The 23,802-nt window shown below is 45.7% G+C and overlaps 1 protein-coding gene across 2 annotated transcripts in view; it reads left to right on the top strand.

Annotated features, from left to right (window-relative positions):
- Positions 1-479: 479 nt before the first annotated feature.
- gys2 (glycogen synthase 2) overlaps positions 480-23,802 on the top strand; it is a 39,537-nt gene continuing 16,214 nt past the window's right edge. The window contains exons 1-9 of one of the 2 annotated variants that reach the window (XM_078419975.1): positions 480-784; positions 4,941-5,122; positions 9,544-9,735; positions 10,717-10,902; positions 15,031-15,175; positions 17,844-17,961; positions 19,129-19,249; positions 19,756-19,862; positions 23,307-23,366. In XM_078419975.1, the coding sequence (XP_078276101.1) occupies positions 664-784; positions 4,941-5,122; positions 9,544-9,735; positions 10,717-10,902; positions 15,031-15,175; positions 17,844-17,961; positions 19,129-19,249; positions 19,756-19,862; positions 23,307-23,366 (1,232 nt within the window). In that variant the 5' untranslated portion in view covers positions 480-663. Of the gene's footprint in view, positions 785-1,188; positions 1,265-4,940; positions 5,123-9,543; positions 9,736-10,716; positions 10,903-15,030; positions 15,176-17,843; positions 17,962-19,128; positions 19,250-19,755; positions 19,863-23,306; positions 23,367-23,802 lie in introns of those variants that run through there. The other variant, XM_078419976.1, reaches the window with a different exon arrangement.

Raw genomic sequence — 23,802 nt, 5'->3', positions numbered from 1 at the left:
TGTGGAGAAATGAAGAGAAAACAGACACAAAATCGTCTTAATCTCCTGAATAAAGGAAACAGCACACAACGAGACAAAACACGGAGTAAATCAGTCCCATCTTATTCCTAGACATAAACATATAAAACTGTGTGGCTTTAAAATATGCTGGTATTGGTTAGTTCTTTAATAATTGAGATTTAATAATTGGAATTTATTGGTATTAATTTTAAAAATCAATTTGTTTTTTATACATATAACCAAATGTAACTAAATTCACGATAAGTTATCAACCAAGGTTTTTTTTTAAATGTATGCCCTTCTGTCTAACCTTAAATACTTCTACCTAACCCTAACCAAGGGATAACGACTTAAATTAAAGTTCTGAAGTGTTGTGTTGCTTCCGGGGTAATGGGTTGGACACTCGGACAAGCACGTGATAAAGGCATGTTTCAGCTGTTGGGAGTTTTTTTTTCCTCGTTTAAGACCCTTCCCCTGTACATTCAAACTCAGTCCATTGTCCGGCTCCTGAGAGGCGTCGCAAACACACACACACAGTGCAGGTCAGTGAAATTACAGCGGCCGAGCCACACAGGGAACCAGCGCTCCAGCCTCCTCAGCGACCAGGACAAGCAGTCAGAATCCTCACCCCACCTTTGACGACCTGGGGGAATCTCGGCCAAAATGCCTCTGGTCAGGTCACTGTCGGTGACTTCTTTAAACGGCCTCCCAGTCTGGGAGGATGAAAACTTACCAGTGGAAGACTTAATGCTCTTTGAGATTTCTTGGGAAGTCACTAACAAAGGTAAGCAATCAATTTCGCCCACTGAACCCTCTCAAAACGGTGGGCAGTCCAATTTTCCAGTGTGTGCAGACTAATTTCAGGTTAAAAGTCGTCTATTTTCCTACTGTTTCTCCCCCCCCCCCCCCCAAACTGAGAACGTTTTATTTCTAAATTGGACATTTCAAATAACTGACTTGATGTTGACCATTTTTAACAGACTGCTACGTTAACCTTTAATTCCCCTGTCTGTCCGTGCTATCAACTACCCGAACCTTTGACCTTTTCCACGTTGCTCATTAACTTCAAGCCAGTTGACTTTGGGGAAGGCCTCTGTGTGACTGGGGAATTGGAGCACGCAGCTTAGTTGCGGATTTCTGACTAACATTTCTGATCGTCCTTCTGTTTTGCTTTGAGTTGTACATAATTTGACGTGTGGTTAGATTTATCCAGCTCAGAAGTATTCTCCTAGGACTAAGTTCTTGGCTTTGAACGTCATCACAGGTAGAGGTTGGGTTTGCTTGTATTGCACTGATTACTGCTTTGAGTTTTGTGGGATTAAGTCAACGTGAAAGTTATAGAGTCCTACAACATGGAATCTGGTTGAAGCAAGGTCCTGACCTGAAATGTTGCCTATCCATGTTCTCCTGAGATGCTGCCTGGTCTGCTGAGCTAATCCAACATTCTTGTGTCACCATATGGAAACGGTCCCTTCGGCCCAACTCGTACATGCTGGCCAAGATGTCCCATCTAAGCTTGTCCCATTTGGCATGTATCTCTCTAAACCTTTGCTATCCATGCATGAAGCAAAGCTGCTGGAATAACTCAGCAGGCCAGGCGGCATCTCTGGAGAACGTGGATAGGTCATGTTTTGGGTTGAGACTCTTCTTCAGACATTTTACAGTGTACCAATCCAAATGTGTCTTAAATGTTGTTATAGTACCTGCCTCAACTACTATTTCTGGCAGTTGGTTTCATGTACCCACCACCATTTGTGTGGGGGAAAAGTGGCGCTTGGGTTCCTATCAGATCTTTCCACTCTTGTCTGAAACCTTCATCCTCTGGGTCATGACTCCCCAACCAGCAGTGCGGATGGAGGTCTGTGGTGGTTGTGCAAGTCGACTGGGCTTATTCACTGGAATTTAGAAGGATGAGACGGGATCTTATAGAAACATATACATTTATGAAGGGATTGGACAGACTAGATGCAGGAAAAATGTTCCCCATGTTGGGGAAGTCCAGAATAAGGGGGAGGCCATTGAGGACTGAGATGAAGAAAAACTTTTTCAACCGGAGAGTTGTGGAGGCCAATTCACTGGATGTATTCAAGAGAGAGTTCGATATAGCTCTTGGGGCTAATGGAATCAAGGGATATGGGGAGAAAACAGGAACAGGGTACTGTATGATTAGCCATGATCGTATTGAATGGTGGTGTTGGCTCGAAGGGCCGAATGACTTACTCCTGCACCTATTTAGTATGTTTTCTATGTTACTGTTTGGAAGCCAATGGAAGATGTCAAGCCCTGGTGTAATGATGGTGTTGTTATCAGACAATTGCTGTTAAGAATGTGGTTAGGAGTCTTCTAGAGATGGAAATCTCGAGATGATAAAGGATGAGATGCGGAAGGCTAGAATTGACCAATAATTTAGGCTCCCTTGGTTCTGGGCTAGATCGGTCGACAGTACACAGTCACATTCTGCTTCACAGGGTGGAAATGTCAAATACTGGAGGGCAAAGTTTAAAGCAGATGTGCAGGGCAAGTTTTTTATTTTGCACAGAGGGTGGTGGGTGCTTGGATTGTGCTGCCAAGGGTGGTGGTAGAGTTGTGTGCTGTAGTGGAATTTAAGAGGCTCTTGGATGGGCACATGGGTTTGGAGGGTGGATCACACCCAGGCAAAGGAGATTTGTTTAAATTGGCATCATGTTTGACATGGACATTTTGAGCTGAATGTTCTGTGTTCCACATGGTCTGTCAGTGCCAAAGATGAGGCTGTAGCATTTAGATTTCTTTTTAGATTTTAGAGATACAGCGCAGAAACAGGCCCTTCGGCCCACTGGGTCCGTGCCGCCCAGCGATCCCCGCACACTAACACTATCCTACACACACTAGGGACAATTTTTACATTTACCCAGTCAATTAACCTACATACCCGCACGTCTTTGGAGTGTGGGAGGAAACAGAAGATCTCGGAGAAAACCCACGCAGGTCACGGGGAGAACGTACAAACTCCGTACAGACGGCGCCCGTAGTCAGGATCGAACCTGAGTCTCCGGTGCTGCATTCGCTGTAAGGCAGCAACTCGGGTTCGATCCTCGCAGCAGAAATTATGTAACGCCCTCCAGGCGCTGTGGCCAGTGCAATGTGCTGTTGTCGAGGGCCGTGAGGTCTACCCCTCCACCAGGGGGACGGAGGACAGTGCAGTCGGAGATGCCGTGCTGCGCTGTTTGCTGGTCTGCTCCACACACGCAGGCTGCTGATGGACGCAACCCCCAACGATACATGTTGGCGTTGAACCGGCCGACCCCTGTGCGGAGCCGGTTCAGGGCGACCCACTCTTTGCGGGGCGTGTCCAAGCCGGGTGGGGCTGTGGTGTTCAGTGCGACAGTGAATTGAGGAGGTTGCGATGTCTGTTCCCAGCTGGTTCTCCATGCTCCTAGTATGTTGAAACCGGAGCCACAGAGGGTCGCTGCATGACGGGAGAAAGGGCGACAAGATGACCGGCGTTGAGGTCCCAGTTGCTGTGAATCCTGGGCGAGGTGGTGCAAAGGATGTTTGGCGTCCGATGGGGGCTTGCACACCAGCCTATGAGTGAAGAACTCTCTGCGAAGCTTGGCGGGTGCGATACCTGCGAGCACCAGCAGGAGATCCGTGGGAGTAGGGCGTAGGCAGCCGGTGATGAACCGCATGGTGTCGTTGAGGGTGGCGTCAAGCTTGCTGGTACGAGCGCTGCGGCACCATGCTGGGGCGGCGTACTCAGCGGCGCTGTACACGAGTGCAAGAGCACTGGTTCGAAGAGTAGATGTCCTGGCGCCCCATGATGATCCGGCCAAGCAACGCAGGAGGTTGTTCCGTGCCGAGACTTTAGCACGGAGAGCTTCCAGGTGTTGCTTGTAGGTCAGCTGCCGATCTAGTTTCACCCCGAGGTATGTAGGAAATGGGTTGTAGGGTGGGGGTGACCCATTGAGGGTGACGGTTAGCTGGCGTTGAGCTTCCTTGTTGTTCAGGTGAAAGGCCGTTGAAACTTTTCCATGTTATATGACTGAGTTACGGGGATTCTGATGGTCAGAACAAAAGGCAGTTGTGATCTTGAATGGTGTAGGAGGCACTTGGGCTGAATGGCCTCCTAGTGCCAATTCTGTATTTTGCACGTTTTATGGTGCTACCTTGAACTGTTCCAGTTTGCATCGTGGGGAAACGTGGAACTGCAGATGCTGCTTTACAAAGAAAAAAGACAGTAACAGTGTTGGAGTAATAACAGAGCAGGCAGCATCTCTGGAGAACATGGATAAGTGACATTTGGGTTGGGTCCCTTCTTCAAATTTGAGGTATATCAAGATGGACACTTGTTGTGATGCATGTAAGAAGGGTGCCTCTTCACTCTCATCTCCCACATTCTCCCCACTGAAGAAGACTCCTGACCTGACACATCACTTAACCATGTTCTCCAGAGATGTTTCCTGCCCCACCCCCCGAGTTACTCCAGCATTTTGTCGTTTTTTAATGTCATGAGGAAGCTCCTGGTTATTCCAGACAATGACCCATTGACAGTGAAGAAATAGTAAGGCATTGTTGACAAGTTAGGACTGCATTGGACATGGTTTCAATGTGTATGGTTTCCGGAAAAAAATGTCATTGCAACTAATGCACGATTCTAGATTGAATTTGTTCTAGATTCAGGGGTGGTTTCTTCCCAGCTGTTGTCCATTCTATCACCAACTAGAGAGTGGTCCTGAGCTGCCGTCTACCTCATTGGAGACCCTCGGACTATCTTTATTTGGACTTTATCTTGCACAAAACATTATTCCCTTTATCCTGTATCTCTACACGGCTCGGTTGTATAGTCCTTCCGCTGACTGGTTAGCACGCAACAAATGCTTTTCACTGTACCTCGGTACATGTGACAATAAACTAAACTGTAACGGTGTGTGGCTTAGTTTGGTTTTTCGTATCTCTTCCAGTTGGTGGGATCTACACTGTAATACAAACCAAAGCAAAGGTCACGGCAGACGAATGGGGAGAAAACTATGTGCTGATCGGTCCCTATTATGAGCATAATGTGAAGACGCAGGTGGAAGTGTTTGAACCAAGCAACTACGCCATAAAAAAGACAATGGACTTCATGAGGTATCAAGGATTTCGGGTAGGTGCTACCCAGGATCTGAGGAAGCAATTGGTTCACAAATTATAGGATTAGAATTAGGTCCTTCGGCCCATCGAGTCCACTCCGCCGTTCAATCATGCCTCAATCTCTGCCTCCTAATCCCATTTTCCTGCCTTCTCCCCATAACCCCTGACACCTGTTCTAATCAAGAATTTGTCTATCTCTGCCATAGACATATCCACTGACTTGGCCTCCACAGCCCTCTGTGGCGATGAGTTCCACAGATTAACTACCCTCTGATTAAAGAAATTCCTCCTCACCCCTTTTCTAAAAGGGCTCCCTTTAATTCTGAGGCCCTGACCTCTGGTCCTCGACTCTCCCACCAGTGAAAGTGTCCTCTCCACATCCACTCTCTCTATGCCTTTCATTATTCTGTAAGTTTCAATGAGGTCCCCCCTCAACCTTCTAAACTCCAGCGAATACAGGCCCAGTGCTGTCAAGCGTTCATCATGTGTTCACCCACTCATTCCAGGAATCATTCATGTAAACCTCCTCTGGACCCTCTCCAGAGCCAGCACACCCTTCTCAGATATGGGGCGTAAATTTGCTCACAGTACTCCAAAATGTAGCCTGACCAGAGCCTTTTGAGCCTCAGCTTTACATCTCTGTTTTTGTATTCCAGTCCTCTTGATATAAATGCTCGTGTTGAATTTGTCTTCCTTACTACTGATTTGACTTGCAAATGAACTTTTTGGGGAGTCCTGCACCAGCACTTCCTGGATTCTGGATTTCTGGATTCTCTCTCCATTTAGAAAAAATCTATTCTTGCTACCAAAATGCATGAGTCCCCACTTTGCGATACTGGTTGCAAAGCCTGCTCTTGTTTTTATTTCAGATTCTTGATTTGGCATTAATTAATAGAACAGTGCAGCTCAGCACACAATCTGTGCCGAACATAATGCCAAGTCCACTCTTATGATCCCGCTGAGTTACTCAGCATTTTGTGTGTCTTCAGTACAAACCAGCATCTGCAGTTCCTTCCTACATATTTCCAGCTTCTAGCTCTATTAAAAATCAACCTGAAATATTAACTCTGGTTCTTTCTCCGCAGATGCTGCCTGACCTGAGTTTCCATTTTCAATGTTATTGTTTCTGATTTCTATCAGCTAGCATTTTGTTTCCTTTTTATTCATCATGATGTGGAGAGGATGTTTCCACTAGTGGGAGAGTCTAGGACTAGAGATCATAGCCTCAGAATTAAAGGACGTTCCTTTAGGAAAGAGATGAGCGGGAATTTCTTTCGTTGGAGGATGGTGAATCTGTGGAATTCTTTGCCACAGAAGGCTGTGGAGGGCCAAGTCAATGGATATTTTTTAAAGCAAAGATAGATGGATTCTTGATTAGTATGGGTGTCGGGGGTTATGGGGAGAAGGTAGGAGAACGGGGTTTAGAGGAGAAAGTGGTTCAGGCATAATTGAATAGTGGAGAAGACTTGATGGGCCGAATGGCCTAATACTACAGGCGGCACGGTAGCACAGCGGTAGAGTTGCTGCTTTACAGCGAATGCAGCGCCGGAGACTCAGGTTCGATCCTGACTACGGGTGCTGCACTGTATGGAGTTTGTACGTTCTCCCCGTGACCTGCGTGGGTTTTCTCCGAGATCTTCGGTTTCCTCCCACACTCCAAAGACGTACAGGTATGTAGGTTAATTGGCTGGGTAAATGTAAAAATTGTCCCTAGTGGGTGTAGGATAGTGTTAATGTGCGGGGATCACTGGGCGGCACGGACTTGGTGGGCCGAAAAGGCCTGTTTCCGGCTGTATATATATGATATGATATGATATGATACTCCTATAATTATGACCTTGTCATATTTGTTTCCATTTCAATTAAGCATGTTTGTTAAAGTCCATGAATGACCACTGCTAAACAATAGGAATTTAGAATAAAACTTTTGCAATGGATGGGAAATTTTGCTTTGAACAAGCAAGTCAAATAAGGTTTTGTGTAGAGATAGCAGATGCTTGAATATAGAACAAAAAACAATGCGTTGGAAGAATCGACGGGTCCTTGAGACCTTGCATCAGGCCCAGTTTGCATGCAGGTCGATTGTGATGTGGAAAACCCTTGGCAGGAGTTTGGACTTCCAAGAAAGCAAAGTTAACAATATTAGGACCTCAGAATAGTTGGCATGAATTAATGACCTGATAATCTGAAAAGCAAAGCAGCCAACATAGCCAACTACTTGTCTCATCTCAGTCATTTCTCCTTGCCCCTGTCCAGCAGAAGGTACAGAAGCTTGAAAGTACACACCACCAGACTCGGGAACAACTTCTTCCCCTCTGTATCTCTCGTTTCCCTATCCCGTGACTTTCAGTCTGAAGAGGGGTCTTGACTCGAAACGTCACCCATTCCTTCTCTCCAGAAAGGTTGCCTGTCCCGCTGAGTTACTCCAGCTTTTTGTGTCTATCTTCCACCTCTGTCCTCGGGCTTCTGAGCCATCCTTTCATAAGCTAGGGTACTGTCCAATTCATCTTTCCCCCATTGGTGGGCATTGCTGAGAATTGATGGGGTTAGTCTGTCTAGAATTGAATTTGTTTTAATTTAAAAACACGTTAACTGCTTGAGAACGGAACTGCTGAATAGTGATTTTAAAAAAAGCTTGTGAACTCAGTTACAACTGATAAGAACCTAGACAGTGCCCATCAACAATCCCTTCAATTGGCTGAAGGTGCTACCAACTGATAAGAACGTAGACAGTACAATGACCAATAATGGTACAAGGTGCCCTATACCTCCTGGTCACCCTATATAGATAATGAAGCTTGTATTTTAGCAGTGTGTTCTGTGTGAAAGTTGTTCGTTAAATGTCCAGTGCCTTTTGTCTGAGGTTATGTTGCCTTTAGTCGTTTAATTTCAACTCCACAATTTATTTGTTTTGTTAGTTATGTTGTGTTCAGTTTTTAAGGCCTGCAGATATTTTATAGCTTTGTCTGTGCGTATAATCATTGTGCCTGAATAAAATGTTAAACGTTACTACAGGACTTAGCACATCATTGGGAATTTATGTGGCAATAATAAACCTAAATCATCGCCAAAAAAATACTTGTGTGGAAAAGAGCTGCAGATGCTGGTTTAAATCGAAGGTAGACACAAAATGCTGGAGTAACTCGGCAGGACAGGCAGCATCTCTGGAGAGAAGGAATGGGTGACATTTTGAGTCGAGACCCGAAACGTCGCCCATTCCTTCTCTCCAGAGATGCTGCCTGTCCCACAGAGTTACTCCAGCATTTTGTGTCTTCCTTCGTAAAAAAAAAAAAAAAAAAGCTCGTATCCGAGGCAGTACCTCTTGCGTTCATTGTTCTCGAGACCACACCTGGAGTACTGTGTGCAGTTTTGGTCTCCAAATTTGAGGAAGGATATTCTTGCTATTGAGGGCTTGCAGTGTAGGTTTACTAGGTTAATTCCTGGAATGGCGGGACTGTCATATGTTGAAAGACTGGAGCGACTAGGCTTGTATACACTGGAATTTAGAAGGATGAGAGGAGATCTTATCGAAACCTATAAGATTATTAAGGGGTTGGACGCGTTAGAGGCAGGAAACATGTTCCCAATGTTGGGGGAGTCCAGAACCAGGGGCCACAGTTTAAGAATAAGGGGTAGGCCATTTAGAACTGAGATGAGGAAAAACTTTTTCAGTCAGAGAGTTGTGAATCTGTGGAATTCTCTGCCTCAGAAGGCAGTGGAGGCCAATTCAAAGTCAAGTCAAAGTCAATTTTATTGTCAATCCTCAGCCAGTTTACACAGACAGAAAATCGAAATACCGTTTCCCACAATCCCGAGGAACAAAGTGCATAAAACTAAGTTAAAATTAAAAAGGCACAGCCTCCAGCCGCAAGACCCTGCAGCGCATAGTGAACACTGCTGAGAGGATCACTGGCGCCTCACTCCCAACACTCCTGGTCCTTTACACCACCCGCCTCACCCGCAAAGCATTGAGCATTGTGGGTGACCCCTCCCACCCCTCCAACAGCCTCTTCACCCTCCTGCCTTCAGGGAGAAGGTTTCGCAGCCTGAGGTCGAGCACCACCCGACTAAAGAACAGTTTTTTCCACCAGGCTGTCAGGATGCTGAACTCTCTCCCCTCCCTTCCTCCTCTCTCCCCTGCCCCCATTGGACCTGGACTTTAACACCCCACACACACGCACATCCAGCACCAGACACTTTTTTTAAAACGCATTTGAAGTGACTATATTTTATATTTTATGTTGATTGTTGTTTGCTTTCAAGAGAGAGCTAGATAGAGCTCTTAAGGATAGCGGAGTCAGGGGGTATGGGGAGAAGGCAGGAATGGGGTACTAATTGAGAATGATCAGCCATGATCACATTGAATGGCGGTGCTGGCTCGAAGGGCTGAATGGCCTCCTCCTGCACCTATTGTCTATTGTCTATTGTTTTCAGGTTTGCTTTGGCAGATGGCTGATTGACGGTAACCCGTATGTGCTGCTGTTTGACATTGGTTCGGCAGCGTGGAACCTGGACCGGTGGAAAGGCGAGTTCTGGGACGCCTGCCAAATCGGCATCCCGCACCACGACGGTGAATCCAACGACGCTTTAATCTTTGGATCCCTGACGGCCTTGTTTTTGAAAGAGGTACATCAGCCTTGCTTAAAGCCTTCACACCTTGCACTTCCTTATCTAAGAACCGGTCTAAGTATCTAAGGGCATTCATGGTGGTGCAGCGGTAGAGTTGCTGCCTTACAGCGAATGGACCTCCGGAGACCCGGGTTCGATCCCGACTACGGGTGCCGTCTGTACAGGAGTTGGTACGTTCTCCCCGTGACCTGTGTGGGTTTTCACCGAGATCTTCTGTTTCCTCCCACACTCCAAAGACATACAGGTTTGCAGGTTAATTGGCTTGATAAATGTAAAAATTGTCCCTAGTGGGTGTAGGGCAGTGTTAGTGTGCAGGAATCGCTGGTTGGTGCGGACCCGGGTAGGCCGAAGGGCCTGTTTCTGCGCTGTATCTCTAAACTAAAGTAAATCTCCCTCTCCCCTGACGCCTGACATCCGAAGAAGGGTCTCGACCCGAAACGTCACCCATTCCTTCTCTCCAGAGATGCCGCCTGTCCTGCTGAGTTACTCCAGCATTTTATGTCTATCTTTTGCTTAAAGCTCCGTCGTGTTATGCTCCATTTTCTGCAGCTGCTGAGAGTGGTCCTTGAAGGGGAATTTTGTAAACTAACGTAAATGTAACATGGGGGTCGAACATGTATACCGTTCTCCATGAAGGAGCAGCATGGTGGCGCAGAGGTAGAGTTGCTGCCTCACAGCGCCAAAGACCCGGGTTCAACCCCGACCTTGGGTGCAGCCTGTAAAGAGTTTGTACGTTCTCCCTATTACCACATGGCTTTTCTCTGGGTGCTCGGGTTTTCTCCCACACTCCAAAGACCTACCGATTTGTAGATTAATTGGCTTCTGCAAAATATTGTAAACTGTCCCTAGTGTGGAGGATGGTCTGGTTGGTGAGCCAGAGGGCCTGTCCCTGCATTGTATCACAAGTCCAGAGTGGGATTGCTTATAGAGAATTTTTTCACAGCTTGTGTTATTTTGATCTTTATTTTTATTTTGCAGCTTGCTGATCAGTTTGAAGACAAACCAAAAATCATCGCCCACTTTCATGAATGGCAGGCAGGCGTGGGGCTGATTCTAAGCCGCATTCGGCAATACCCCATTGCAACAATCTTCACCACCCACGCCACCTTGCTGGGCAGGTATCTGTGTGCGGGCAACACAGACTTTTACAACCGGCTAGACAAGGTAAGCTTCTGAGTGGACTGACCACGATGTAACTTCAAGAGCGATTTTGAAATCTACAACTGGGCGGTCCAGTGGCTCAACTGGTAGAGCCGCTGCCTCTCATTACCGAAGACCCGGGTTTGATCCTGACCTCAGGTGCTGCCTTGTGTGTGGAGTTTGCACGTTCTCCCTGTGACCGCATGGGTTTAGACAATAGACAATAGGTGCAGGAGGAGGCCATTCGGCCCTTCGAGCCAGCACCACCATTCAATGTGATCATGGCTGACCATTCTCAATCAGTACCCCGTTCCTGCCTTCTCCCCATACCCCCCTGACTCCGCAATCCTTAAGAGCTCTATCTAGCTCTCCCTTGAATGCATTCAGAGAATTGGCCTCCACTGCCTTCTGAGGCAGAGAATTCCACAGATTCACAACTCTCTGACTGAAAAAGCTTTTACTCATCTCAGTTCTAAATGGCCTACCCCTTATTCTTAAACTGTGGCCCCTTGTTCTGGACTCCCCCAACTTTGGGAACATGTTTCATCCTACATTCCAAATATGTATTGATTTGTAGGTTAATTGCCCCTCGTGTATAGAGAGAGGATGACTCCATATTTTTAGTTTAGAGATACAGGGCGGAAACAGGCCCTTTTGGCCCACCGCGTCTGCACCGACCAGCGATCCCCACACATTAACACTATCCTACACCCACTAGGGACAATTTTTTTTTTTTTAACATTTACCAAGCCATTTAACCTACAAACCTGTACGTCTTTGGAGTGTGGGAGGAAACCGAGAAGATCTTGGAGAAAACCCACGCAGGTCACGGGGAGAACGTACAAACTCCGTACAGGCAGCAACCGTAATCGGGATCGAACCCAGGTCTCCGGTGGTGTTTTAATGTTTAGATTGATCCGTTCTTGATTAGTGCGGGCATTGAGGATTATGGGGAGAAGGCGGGAGAATGGGATTGAGGGATGGATAGATCAGCCATGATTGAATGGTGGAGTAGACTTGTGGGGCCAAATGGCTTCATTCTGCTCCTATAACTTGTGAACTTATGAGAAGATAGCTAAGTACTTGCATGATTAAGGAATTTGCATGCTTGAGGCTACATCCTGTCCACTTTAACCTGCACTCCTAGATCCTCCTAGGTCTACAATACTCTCAGTACCAGCAACATTTGCTTTTGGCCATGTTGCTCTCTTCATATCTGGAGAATTCACACAATATGATCACGAGGCCTGGAGTAAATTGGCCCGTGGTCATATTGAACGGTAGGGAAGAGGGGCCTGCTCCTGTTCCTGATTTCTTGTTCGGTCTTGGGATTCCTAGGATTCAGATGGGATGTTGCATTGTTTTCCATGTAGGACCTCCTCAAATCCTTTTGAAGAGCTCAGATTAGCACATCTGTTTTGGGAATTCAGTGCCAGGCATGCGGGCTTTTAGTGACCCGCCTGGTGGACCTGACCCCATGTAATTAGGGCCTTGTGCTAAACTATTTATAATAGTTGGGTTTGGCATGCTTGTAAGGAGGACAGTGCACAAATCTCCCTCGTTGGTGGAACTGCTAATTTTATCTCTTGAGTCCGAGAGTCAGGTCAAGGGTGTTTAATGGTCCCGTTTCTCCTTTGTTTGGAGATACAGCATGGAAATGGGACCTTCGGCCCACCATGCTGATCATCAATCGCCCATTTACGCCATTCCCTACACACTAGCAGCAATTTAGAGGCCAATTAATCTACCATCCCATGTGTCTTTGCAATGAAACCGGAACACCTGAGGGAAACCCACGTGGTCACAGGGAGAACCCGAGGGCAGGAACAATCCCAGGTCTCTGACGCTTTGAGGCAGCAGCTCTACTAGCTACTCCTCTGTGCCTCTCTAATATCTGCCGGCTAATGGAACCATGAAATTCTTGCAGCAACATAACAAGGCTGTACCACAGTGCACACCGATGTATGGATGAAGTTAAAGGGATGGAGGGGGCAGGGGATGTTACTGGAGTCTACCGATGTAATGGGGGGAAATTTTAGAGGGAGAAGAGTCTAAGGTCAGGCAAAGATGGTGACCAATTTGAGAAGATGATGGTGAATACTGAACTGTAGGTGTTATATTTATATGCACGCAGTGTAGAACAAAGTGGATGAACTTGTAGCACAGTTAGAAATTGGTAGGTATGGCGTTGTGGGCATCACGGAGACATGGCTGAATTACTCCAGCACTTTGTCTTTGTTTTAGATACAAACATTGACCATGGTGGCAATAAAGTAGAAAGTTGTAGACCACTGGCATATGTCTATTAACTAGGCAACATGGTGGCGAATAGGGTTGATGTTAATTTTAAAAGGATAACGCATTTAGTGAAAGGAACCAAAATGAGGAAATTATGGTAGCAAATAGCTGGAGGAATTTGCATTTGGTTGTATATCCACTGAAAGTATTGGGATTAAGATGGTTAAGAAAGCAGCATAGTGGCACAGCAGTAGAGATGCTGCCTTACAGCGCTAGATCCCGACTGCAGGTGCTATCTGTACGGAGTTTGTACGTTCTCCCCTGACCTGCGTAGGTTTTCTCAGATCTTTGGTTTCCTCCCACACTCCAAAGGTTTGTAGCCTTGGTATAAATGTAAATAGTCCCTGCTGTGTGTAGGATAATGTTAATGTGCGGCCTTGGTGGGCCGAAGGGCCTGCTTCCGCGCTGTTTCTCTAAACTGAACAAAGAATTTTTCTGCATGTGGAAACAGTTTGTCTTGGGAGCATAATGCTTTTGGGCATTTGGTCTTTTTTTAACCACATGCTTTGTTCGTTCAGCAGCTGCCATTGACAGGGAAAGCTTCCTACTTGATCCCTTGAACCTGACGTTTGTAGAGGGCACTGGCCCCTTGGGGGTCCTGCTCATCTGTGTAATGTAGTCAGCAGACCGCTGCAGAAAACGGCCGCGTTTTGCAACTAGTCCTTTGGGTCTCGTTGACCTTTCTTGCAGTCAGGATGACCCTTGTTAGGACATCTGATCTCGAATTAAATGTTAGTTTGTCAAATCTGATTTTAATGTATAATGGCTACAGAATTACAAGTGCAGATCTGAATAAGAAGCACTGCAACTTTGAGCTTGTAAGTTATTTCACCTCAATGATAGAAACATAGAAACTAGGTGCAGGAGGAGGCCACTTGGCCCTTTGAGCCAGCACCACCATTCACTGTGATCATGGCTGATCATCCACAATCAGTAACCCGTGCCTGCCTTCTCCCCACATCCCTTGATTCCACTAGCCCCTGGAGCTCTATCTAACTCTCTTTTAAATTCATCCAGTGAATTGGCCTCCACTGCCCTCTGTGGCAGAGAATTCCACAAATTCACAATTCTCTGGATGAAAAAGTTTCTTCTTGCCTCAGTTTTAAATGGCCTCCCCTTTATTCTTAGATAAGATATGTTATTTCCTAATCATTTCTCCTCAATGATGGTTTAAAGTCATGGTTTAATTAATATTTTTGTATAACATAATTTTTTTTTCCAAGATACAGCATGGAAACAGGCCCACCGATTCCACATTGACCATCGATCACCTGTTCGCACTAGTTCGACATTTTCCCAATTTCTCACCCACTCCCTACACACCAGAGGGCAATTTAGAGAGGCCAGTTAACCTACAAACCCGCACCTCTTTGGAATGTGGGTGGAAATCCATGATGTCATCAAACAACATTCAAATTCCGCACAGACAGCGGTTTCTAGGCTCTTTGAAGAGATTTTAATATTTATTGTTCAATTCTTTCCCGTCTGGATTGAACAATTTTCTTCCCCTCCCGAGGAATATCAGATTTCCGCGCAGTGTCTGGGACATTTGGTGATTGTTTCTCCTCGGACACCTTTGCTTGACCTCTGCCATCCACCATTTATTGCCACCAGTGCTTTCTCATGGTTGAAAGTTAGCAGTCCCAACAGATCCACGCAGTCACAGGGAGAGCATGCAAACTCCACGCAGACAGCGCCTGAGATCGGGACCGAATCTGGGTCTCTGGCGTTGAGACAGCAGTTCTACCCGCTGCCGTTTATGGGTTGGTGTTCTTGGAGGGCGGAAGGAAACTGTTTGACTAAATGACTCGCTGAGCCCGCACAGTCCCAACCTGCGGTATCTTTGTGAAACAGTTTGACGTTGACATGGAAGCAGGGGAACGGCAGATCTACCATCGCTACTGCATTGAACGGGCCAGCGCGCACTGCGCCCACGTCTTCACCACCGTGTCCGCCATCACCGCTGTGGAGGCGGAGAACATGATCAAGAAAAAGCCAGGCAAGTTTCTCACTGCTCCAGGGTCTCCTGAACCCTCTCTCTCTCTCTCTCTCTCTCTCTCTCTCGAGTGCTGGTTCCGTACCTTTTTTTGAATGAGGAAAGCAGATGCAGCAGGACAGGCTGCATCTGTGGAGGGAATTGACATTGAACGCTTCGGGTTGGGACCCTCCTTCAGACTGATGGGGGGGGGGGGTGGGAGGGGAAGGAGAGCAAGGTGGGGGCATGACGAAGCCTGGCAAGTGATGGGTGGATACATGTGGGAGGGGGATGGCTGGACAAAGGCCAGGGAGGCAAAGATAAAGTGTGAGATTAGAGGAGAGCTGTGAAATGTTAAGACAGGAGGGTGTTATAAGGGGAAGGAGGGAGGGCGTGGGATTGTGAGAGAAATTGGTATGGATCCAGGTAGGGCACAGAATGGTCAGGGCAAAGGCGGTAGATGCTGGAAAGCCTACTTAACACTCAGCAAGGTCTGCACCTCTCTACCCTGCCTCAGAAATGCCTGATGATATCCTTGGCTGCACATCTTCAGGAGATTGTGTTTTTGGAACTGCTGGAAGCTCTAGCTGGATATGAAATAATATGCATATTGATATCCTGATATCTCTACGTAAAATTGGTTTGTGTAAAGTCGTGTCATTCATAACCCGTGGATTGACCATATGCATATCATTATATATCCACCTGCAAAGAGAGCTACATTCAAGAGAGAGCTAGAACATTCAAGAGAGAGCTAGATAGAGCTCTTAAGGATAGCGGAGTCAGGGGGTATGGGGAGAAAGCAGGAACGGGGTACTGATTGAGAATGATCAGCCATGATCACATTGAATGGCGGTGCTGGCTCGAAGGGCCGAATGGCCTACTCCTGCACCTATTGTCTATTGTCTATAAAGCTTGCAGCAGTCCCAAGAACCCAATCTCCAAGTCTGTGTTCTAATGAAGATTCCAGCATCCGCAGTTCCTTGTATCATGATCAAAATTGTCATCATATGACTGACATATGATGAAAGAATGAGCCGACTGGGCTTGTATTCACTGGAATTTAGAAGGGCGAGAGGGAATCTTCTTGAAACATAGAAAATTCTTAAAGGATTGGACTGGCTAGATGCAGGAAAAAAAATCCCGATGTTGGGGGAGTCCAGAACCAGGGGGTCACAGTTTAAGAATAAGGGGTAGGCCATTTTGGACTGAGATGAGGAAAAACTTCTTCACCCAGAGAGTTGTGAATCTGTGGAATTCTCTGCCACAGAAGACAGTGGAGGCCAATTCACTGAGTGTGTTCAAGAGAGAGTTAGATTTGGCTCTTAGGGCTAAGGGAATCGAGGGATATGGGAAAAAAATCCAGAACTAGGTACTGATTTTGGATGATCAGCCATGATCATATTGAATGGCGGTGCTGGCTCAAAGGGCCGAATGGCCTCCTCCTGCACCTATTTTGCTATGTCTCTATGGTCCCATAATTGTTTTATCGTATTCTAAATCTTAGTTTTTGGAGAAAATTTAAAAACGGATGGAGGGGGGAGTTAATTATTGAAATGGTTGATTTAAAATTTGGGCTGTTCATTTAGATGTGGATCCAACCACAATATAGTCGTGAAGAATCGAGGAATTGCAGATGCTGGTTTGCCAAGGAAAGCTAAAATGCTGGAGTAACTCAGCGGGTCAAGCAGCATCCCTGGAGAACATGGATCGGTGATGATTTCCGACCCAAAACGTCACCCATCCTCGTTCTCCAGAGATGCTGCCTGGCCCGTTGAGTTACTCCAGCATTGTGCCTGACAACAATAGTCTTTATAGATTGCTGCTTGTGAAATGTAAAACAAGGTACTGTTCTTTGGAATAGATGTGTTATACTACTGTAAAAAAAAAAAGCACTAAATCTTTCTGTTATATCAGCTTGCTTCCTATCCAAAGAACAGCTTGTGGAATAATACACCAATCAGCCAAAACATTATGACCATTGACGGGTGAAGTGAATAACATTGGTTATCTTGTTACAATGGCACCTGTCAATGGGCAGGATATATTAGGCAGCAAGTGAACAGTTCGTTCTTGAAGTTGACGTGTTGGATGCAGGAGAAATGGGCAGGAGTAAAGACCTGAGCAACTTTGACAAGGGACAAATTGTTATGGTCAGACAACCGGGTCAGAGCATCTCTGAAACAGCAAGGCTTGTGGGGTGCTCCCGGTCAGCAGTGGTGAGTACCTACCGACAGTGGTCCGAGGAGGGGCAATCCAAAAACCGGCGACAGGGTGTTGCGCGCCCAAGGCTCATCGATGCGTGAGGGCAACGAAGGCTATCCTGTCTGGTCCGAACTGACAGAAGGTCGACTGTGGCACAAGTCACAGAAAATTTTAATGGTGGTCGCGGGAGGAATATGTCACAATACACAGTGCATCGCACCCTGCTGCGTATGGGGCTGCACACGGTGGACCAACAGCAAATTAGGCAGGTGGTCATAATGTTTTGGCTCATCAGGTCATAATGTTTTGGCTCATCAGGTCATAATGTTTTGGCTGATCGGTGTATATTCATATGGATAGGATCGACAAATGAATGGAGGACACCCCTATCTCAATGAAGATCCCCAAATCCCCATCAATTGGTATTCTTCCTTGTGAGTTTGGTTGAGATGTGCAGCAATTTTCTATTTGTTAACTACTTTTTCAGATGTGATCACACCTAATGGGTTGAACATCAAGAAGTTCTCTGCCATGCACGAGTTTCAGAACCTTCATGCCCTGTACAAGTCTCGCATCCAAGAGTTCATTCGGGGACACTTCTACGGGTATTGTCTGCTGCCTCTTCACTTTGCTGCCTTTTAATGTGTTAGCACAAAACGCTAGGACTTTTGTATCTGCAGGTCTGGGACCTGCAATCCATGGGGTTATTGCCCAATGAAAACATGAGCTGTAAAAGCTGTCTCTCCATCTGATTAAGCTTGGCATATACAGATGTCAGAGGTTATGGGGAAAAGGCAGGAGAATGGGGTTGGGAGGGAGAGATAGATCAGCCGTGATTGAATGGCAGAGTAGACTTGATGGGCCGAATGGCCTAATTCTAGTCCTAGCACTAGTCCTAGCACTAGTCCTAGCACCTTTTATCGTGCTACTCACTGCAGGCACAGACACGAGCATCTTGAGGCGTTGCTTCCAAAACTATCTTCAACATTTGCTAGGAGGGAATTTCACCCCCTCCCCATGCCTCCCTTTCTTCTCCCCCCCCCTTCCCTGTGCTCCACATGCACTTGCCTATTTCTCTCCTTCCCTCTCTCCCTCCACCCACATTCCTTCTTCTGGCTTCACGGTTTGCAACTCTTCGATCCTTTTGTCTTGCACCTTCTGTCTTTTCATCTCTGGTACTTCCCACCATCTGTGTCTAGCTATCACCTGCAACACTTTGTCCTACCCCAACCCCCCCCCCTCCAAGCTTTCTGCCCCCCCCCCCCTCATCCAATCTGAATGAGGGTCCGACCCAAATTGTGACCTATTAATGTTCTACTGAGATGCAGTCTGGCCCGCTGAATTATTCTAGATCTTTGTGTCTTTTTTTTTTTTAAAGCCTTTGCTCTCTGACTTTTTCTCTCTCGCTTTTTCTTTATTTCTCTCTAGAAAACGAAACGTTGCGAAAGCTTATTGTGTCAACGAGTCGAACAATTAATTATGCTTCCTTGCATCCTACTGCAATTTGCCTTCGGCATTTTGTTTCCCAAGACTTGGTCAGACTTCCTGAAGTAAAGCATTAATTTATAGAACTTCTGTTGAGGGCTAACTGGGAGGAGGAGAAATTGGGTTATCCAAGGAAAAAATATGAGGAAACAAAACCTGTGTGTTCCTTGAAACTATTGTTGATGTTAAAGTGCAAATATAAGAGCAAAGATTCCTGTTATGAACAGAAAGATGTTTTCTCAGTTGCTTTGAATTTTTAAGGATGTGTTGTGTTTTTCAAATTCCAGCCACTTGGATTTCAATTTGGAAAAGACGCTCTGCTTCTTCATAGCCGGCAGATATGAATTTACAAATAAAGGAGTTGACCTTTTCATAGAAGCGTTGTCGAGGTTAAACTTCCTTCTCAGGGTAAGAAATGTGCCAGTTTTTGTGTTTTTGGAAGCGCAAAATTTCATGACGACATAGAACAGCACAGGAACAGGCCCTTTGGCCCACAATGCCTGTGCCAAACATGACACAAGCTAAACTAATCTCCAAATGTGATCAACCTCCTCCAAATCCACCTGCCTATCTTAAATCGTATGTCTCAAGAGTCCAGAGTGTTTTATTGTCATATGTCCCCAAAATGGAACAACATTCTTACTTGCAGCAGCACCACAGATACATAAATATGTTACTTTGCGTGGGATTTGGGCAATAATGTAGGTCCAGTTCATTTCACACTTTTAAATTTTCATCTGCCAGGAATATATCCATCATTACACAATGTTAAAGAGTGTTTATTCACATAATGCTGGAGTAACTCAGCAGGTCAGGCAGCATCTCGGGAGAGAAGGAATGCGTGATGTTTCGGATCGAGACCCTTCTTAGAGTGTTGTTCAGTTTACATCCGGTGTATTGTTCTGTCTTATTAGGTTCAGAAATGTGATGTTACTGTTGTGGTATTTTTCATCATGCCAGCAAAAACCCACAACTTCAATGTTGAAACGTTGAAGGGGCAGGCGGTCAGAAAACAACTTTGGTAAACCAATCTCTTCTGCTTTTTTTAATCTTTTAATCGCGCATTTGAAACCAGTATTCTGAATGAGATCATTGCGATCCCTTTTCACTATGAGGGTCCAACTGTTTTCGACTTGAGATACAGAGCGCAAACAGGTCCTTTACCAACCAGCGATCACCCCGTACACTAGCATTATTCTACACACTAGGGACAATTTACAATTTTACAATCGCCCCATGATTTACAATCGCCGCGTACACTAGCATTATTCTACACACTAGGGACAATTTACAATTTTACAATCGCCCCGTGATTTACAATCGCCGCGTACACTAGCATTATTCTACACACTAGGGACAATTTACAATTTTACAATCGCCCCGTGATTTACAATCGCCGCGTACACTAGCATTATTCTACACACTAGGGACAATTTACAATTTTACAATCGCCCCGTGATTTACAATCGCCGCGTACACTAGCATTATTCTACACACTAGGGACAATTTACAATTTTACAATCACCCCGTGATTTACAATCACCGCGTACACTAGCATTATTCTACACACTAGGGACAATTTACAATTTTACAATCACCCCGTGATTTACAATCACCGCGTACACTAGCATTATTCTACACACTAGGGACAATTTACAATTTTACAATCGCCCCGTGATTTACAATCGCCGCGTACACTAGCATTATTCTACACACTAGGGACAATTTACAATTTTACTGAAGCCAATTAACCTACAAACCAGCAACTCTTTGGAGCATGGGAGAAACCTTGAGCACCCAGAGAAAACCCACATGGTCACAGGGAGAACGTACAAACTCGGTACAGACAGCACGCAAAGTCGGGATCAAACCCGGGTCTCCGGCGCTGTAAGGCAGCAACTCTACCGCTGCGCAACCCAAATTGTTCCTGTTTTTTTGGAATTGTTTTTAGCCTTATTGATCCACGACTTTAAAAAAAAATCTTTAAACAAAACTGGGATCTTGTGTAGAACCCACAGTGCTGGAATAACTCATTGCGTCAGGCAGCATCTCCGGAGGACATGGATGGGTGACATTTTGGTTAGGGATTCTTCTTCAGATTTTTTTCACCCGGGTGTTGGGAATAGGGCTGTTTTATATTTGTTGGTCAAAATGTACTGGGTTGAACATTTCACATCAAATGTGCTGATTAGGGCACTTAACCTGCAGCATTAGATGGTCAAATGAAAATGTAGTATATAAAACAAGTCTGGAGTGATCGGTCCTCTTGGAGTCAAACCGCTCGGAAAGAGGCTAAACTTGCCCACACCAACCAACATGTCCCATCTACACTAGTCCCACCTGCCTCTGTTTGGTCCATATACCTGTCCAAATATTTCTTAAACATTGCAATCGTACCTGCCTCAACTACGTCCTCCACCAGCTTATTCAACTATACCCACCACCCTTTTGTGTATATATTTTTTTAAAGTTGCCCCTTGGGTTCTATTAAATCTTCCCTCCCTACCATAAAGCTCTTCTGGTTAAAGTTAAAGGCCTCCAGTGCAAGAATGACCTTGGGATAACTTGTGAGAAATGAAATGGGGTGGGGTGAGATTAACAAATATCTTTCGTAAAGCTGGAGGGGCACTGAAGTTGATTGATGTGTTTTGTTGAAGCCTTTCTTTAGATTTCATCTTATTTTTCATATTTTCATATTTCAGATACAGCGCGGAAACAGGCCTTTTCGGCCCACCAAGTCCACGCCGCCCAGCGATCCCCATACATTAACACTATCCTACGCACACTAGGGACAATTTTTACATTTACCCAGTCAATTAACCTACATACCTGTACGTCTTTGGAGTGTGGGAGGAAACCGAAGATCTCGGAGAAAACCCATGCAGGTCACGGGGAGAACGTACAAACTCCTTACAGTACAGTACTCCCACGTAGTCAGGATCGAACCTGAGTCTCCGGCGCTGCATTCGCTGTAAGGCAGCAACTCTACCGTTGCGCCACCGTGCCGTTCATCAGTTGAATTCATCAGTAGAATTAAGCCATCAAGTCAACTCTGCCGTTCAATCATGTCTGATCTACCTTTCTTCTCAACCCCATTCTACTGCCTTCTCAACATAACCCCTGACACCCTTAACATTAATGTTTGATACTTTTACCAGGATTTAGTTGAGCATTCTTTCAATTATTGGGGGGGGGGGGTGGGGGGGAAAGACCTCCCTTGAGGGCAAAAAATGCTGTGAGGTACAACTCAAATGGTTCTCTACTCCTTTGACTCAATGGGGAAAAAATAAAATAATGGTCTACCCTATTGCCAGAGTGAGGCCACACGCAAACCGGAGGAACAGGACCTGATATTTCACTTGGGTAGCTTACAACCCAATGGTATAAACATTGAATTCCCCAATTTTAAGTAATGCCTTCCCTATTCCCCCCCCCCCCCACCACTTTCCCCATGTGCATCCATTATTCCCACCTCCATAAATTGCCTTACTCCTTTCTTGTCCTTCATACACTCATCTCCCATCCCTGAATTTCCTTTTTCTTCCACCTTTGCCCTCCTTGTCACCTTCCACCTTTATTCCTCCCTCCGCCTTTGCATTTCACTCCTCTCCTCTTTATCTGACACTCCTTTTCAACTCCTGCCTTTGTCACTTAATCCACCCACCTGCTAATTCCCCCACCCCTTCTGCCAACAACCTATATACACCTATCACTCGCCAGGCTTTGTCTGGCCCCTCCACCCCTCTTTTCCAGTTTTCTTCTCCCCACTATTGGTCTAAACGTTCCCAAGCAAAATGTCATCTGCCCATTCCGTCCACAGGTGCTACCTGCCCCACTGAGTTCCCACTGCACTTGGTGTTTGCTTTTTGTTTTTTTGCAGAAAACAATTCACTTGTTGCCTTTCACTACCGACAAAACCTGTTCCACAACCACAACTCTTGGCTATAAACCTGCCAAATTAAAAGTATTCCTTTTTTTTTAATCAGTACCCTGGCCAAACAGGCTTCTGCACTACAGTTACAGCAGATGAATTATCACAAGAGAACGTGCAAATTGCTAAAATTTCAAACTACAGCGTAGTATCACAGCGGTAGAGTTGCGGCATTACTTTGCCAGAGACTCAGGCTTGATCCTGGCTACGGGTGCTGTCTGTTCAGAGTTTGCACATTCTCCCTGTGACCACATGGGTTTTCTCCGGGTGCTTCGGTTTCCCCCCCCACATTCCAAATTGGCTTCGGTAAAATTGCAAATGGTAGCCAGTGTGTCGGATGGTGCCAGTGACAGCTGTGCCGATAGGCCTGTTTCCATGCTGTGTCATTAAACTAGGCCAATGAGCAATGCGAAAGCGCTGGAGTATCTCAGCGGGTTAGGCAGCATCTCTGGAGAACATGGATAGGTGACGTTTCGGGTAGAGTTCTGTTTCTACAATAAGTAATGTGATATGTTTTCAAACTTATGTTTGCAGGGACACTGCTCATTTAGTGAAGGAGAAGTTTGGAAAGCGACTTTATGAAGCATTGTTGAAGTAAGTTAAACACATCCTTCTCTAAATTACAATGGAGGATGGAAGTTCTCATTGGTCAGTCTCTACTTGATAGTTATTAAAACTGCTTGAGATGAAATTCTCCTTTTGGCTATAAAATAAAGTGAAGAGTATAACTGTAGGGAAGAACTACAGATGCTGGATTATACCAAAGATGGGCACAAAATGCTGGAATAACTCGGCGGGTCAGGCAGCATCTCTGGTGAAAAGGAAGAGATGATGTTTTGGGTCAGAACCATTTGTTGGTTCTGACCTAATCTGAAGAAAGGTTCTGTGGTGGGAATTACATGAGCAGAGATATCTTGGAGCTTTTATAGGACTGGAAGAGAATAACAATAATTCTGAAGTAGGGTCTCAACCCAAAACATCACTCATTCCACCTCTCCAGAGGTGCTGCCTGTCCTGCTGAGTTACTCCA

Source organism: Rhinoraja longicauda, chromosome 23 (assembly GCF_053455715.1).
Source record: "Rhinoraja longicauda isolate Sanriku21f chromosome 23, sRhiLon1.1, whole genome shotgun sequence".
NCBI lineage: Eukaryota > Metazoa > Chordata > Chondrichthyes > Rajiformes > Arhynchobatidae > Rhinoraja > Rhinoraja longicauda.
Note: the sequence above shows the minus strand (reverse complement) of the source record. Positions and strands in the feature narration are given on the sequence as shown.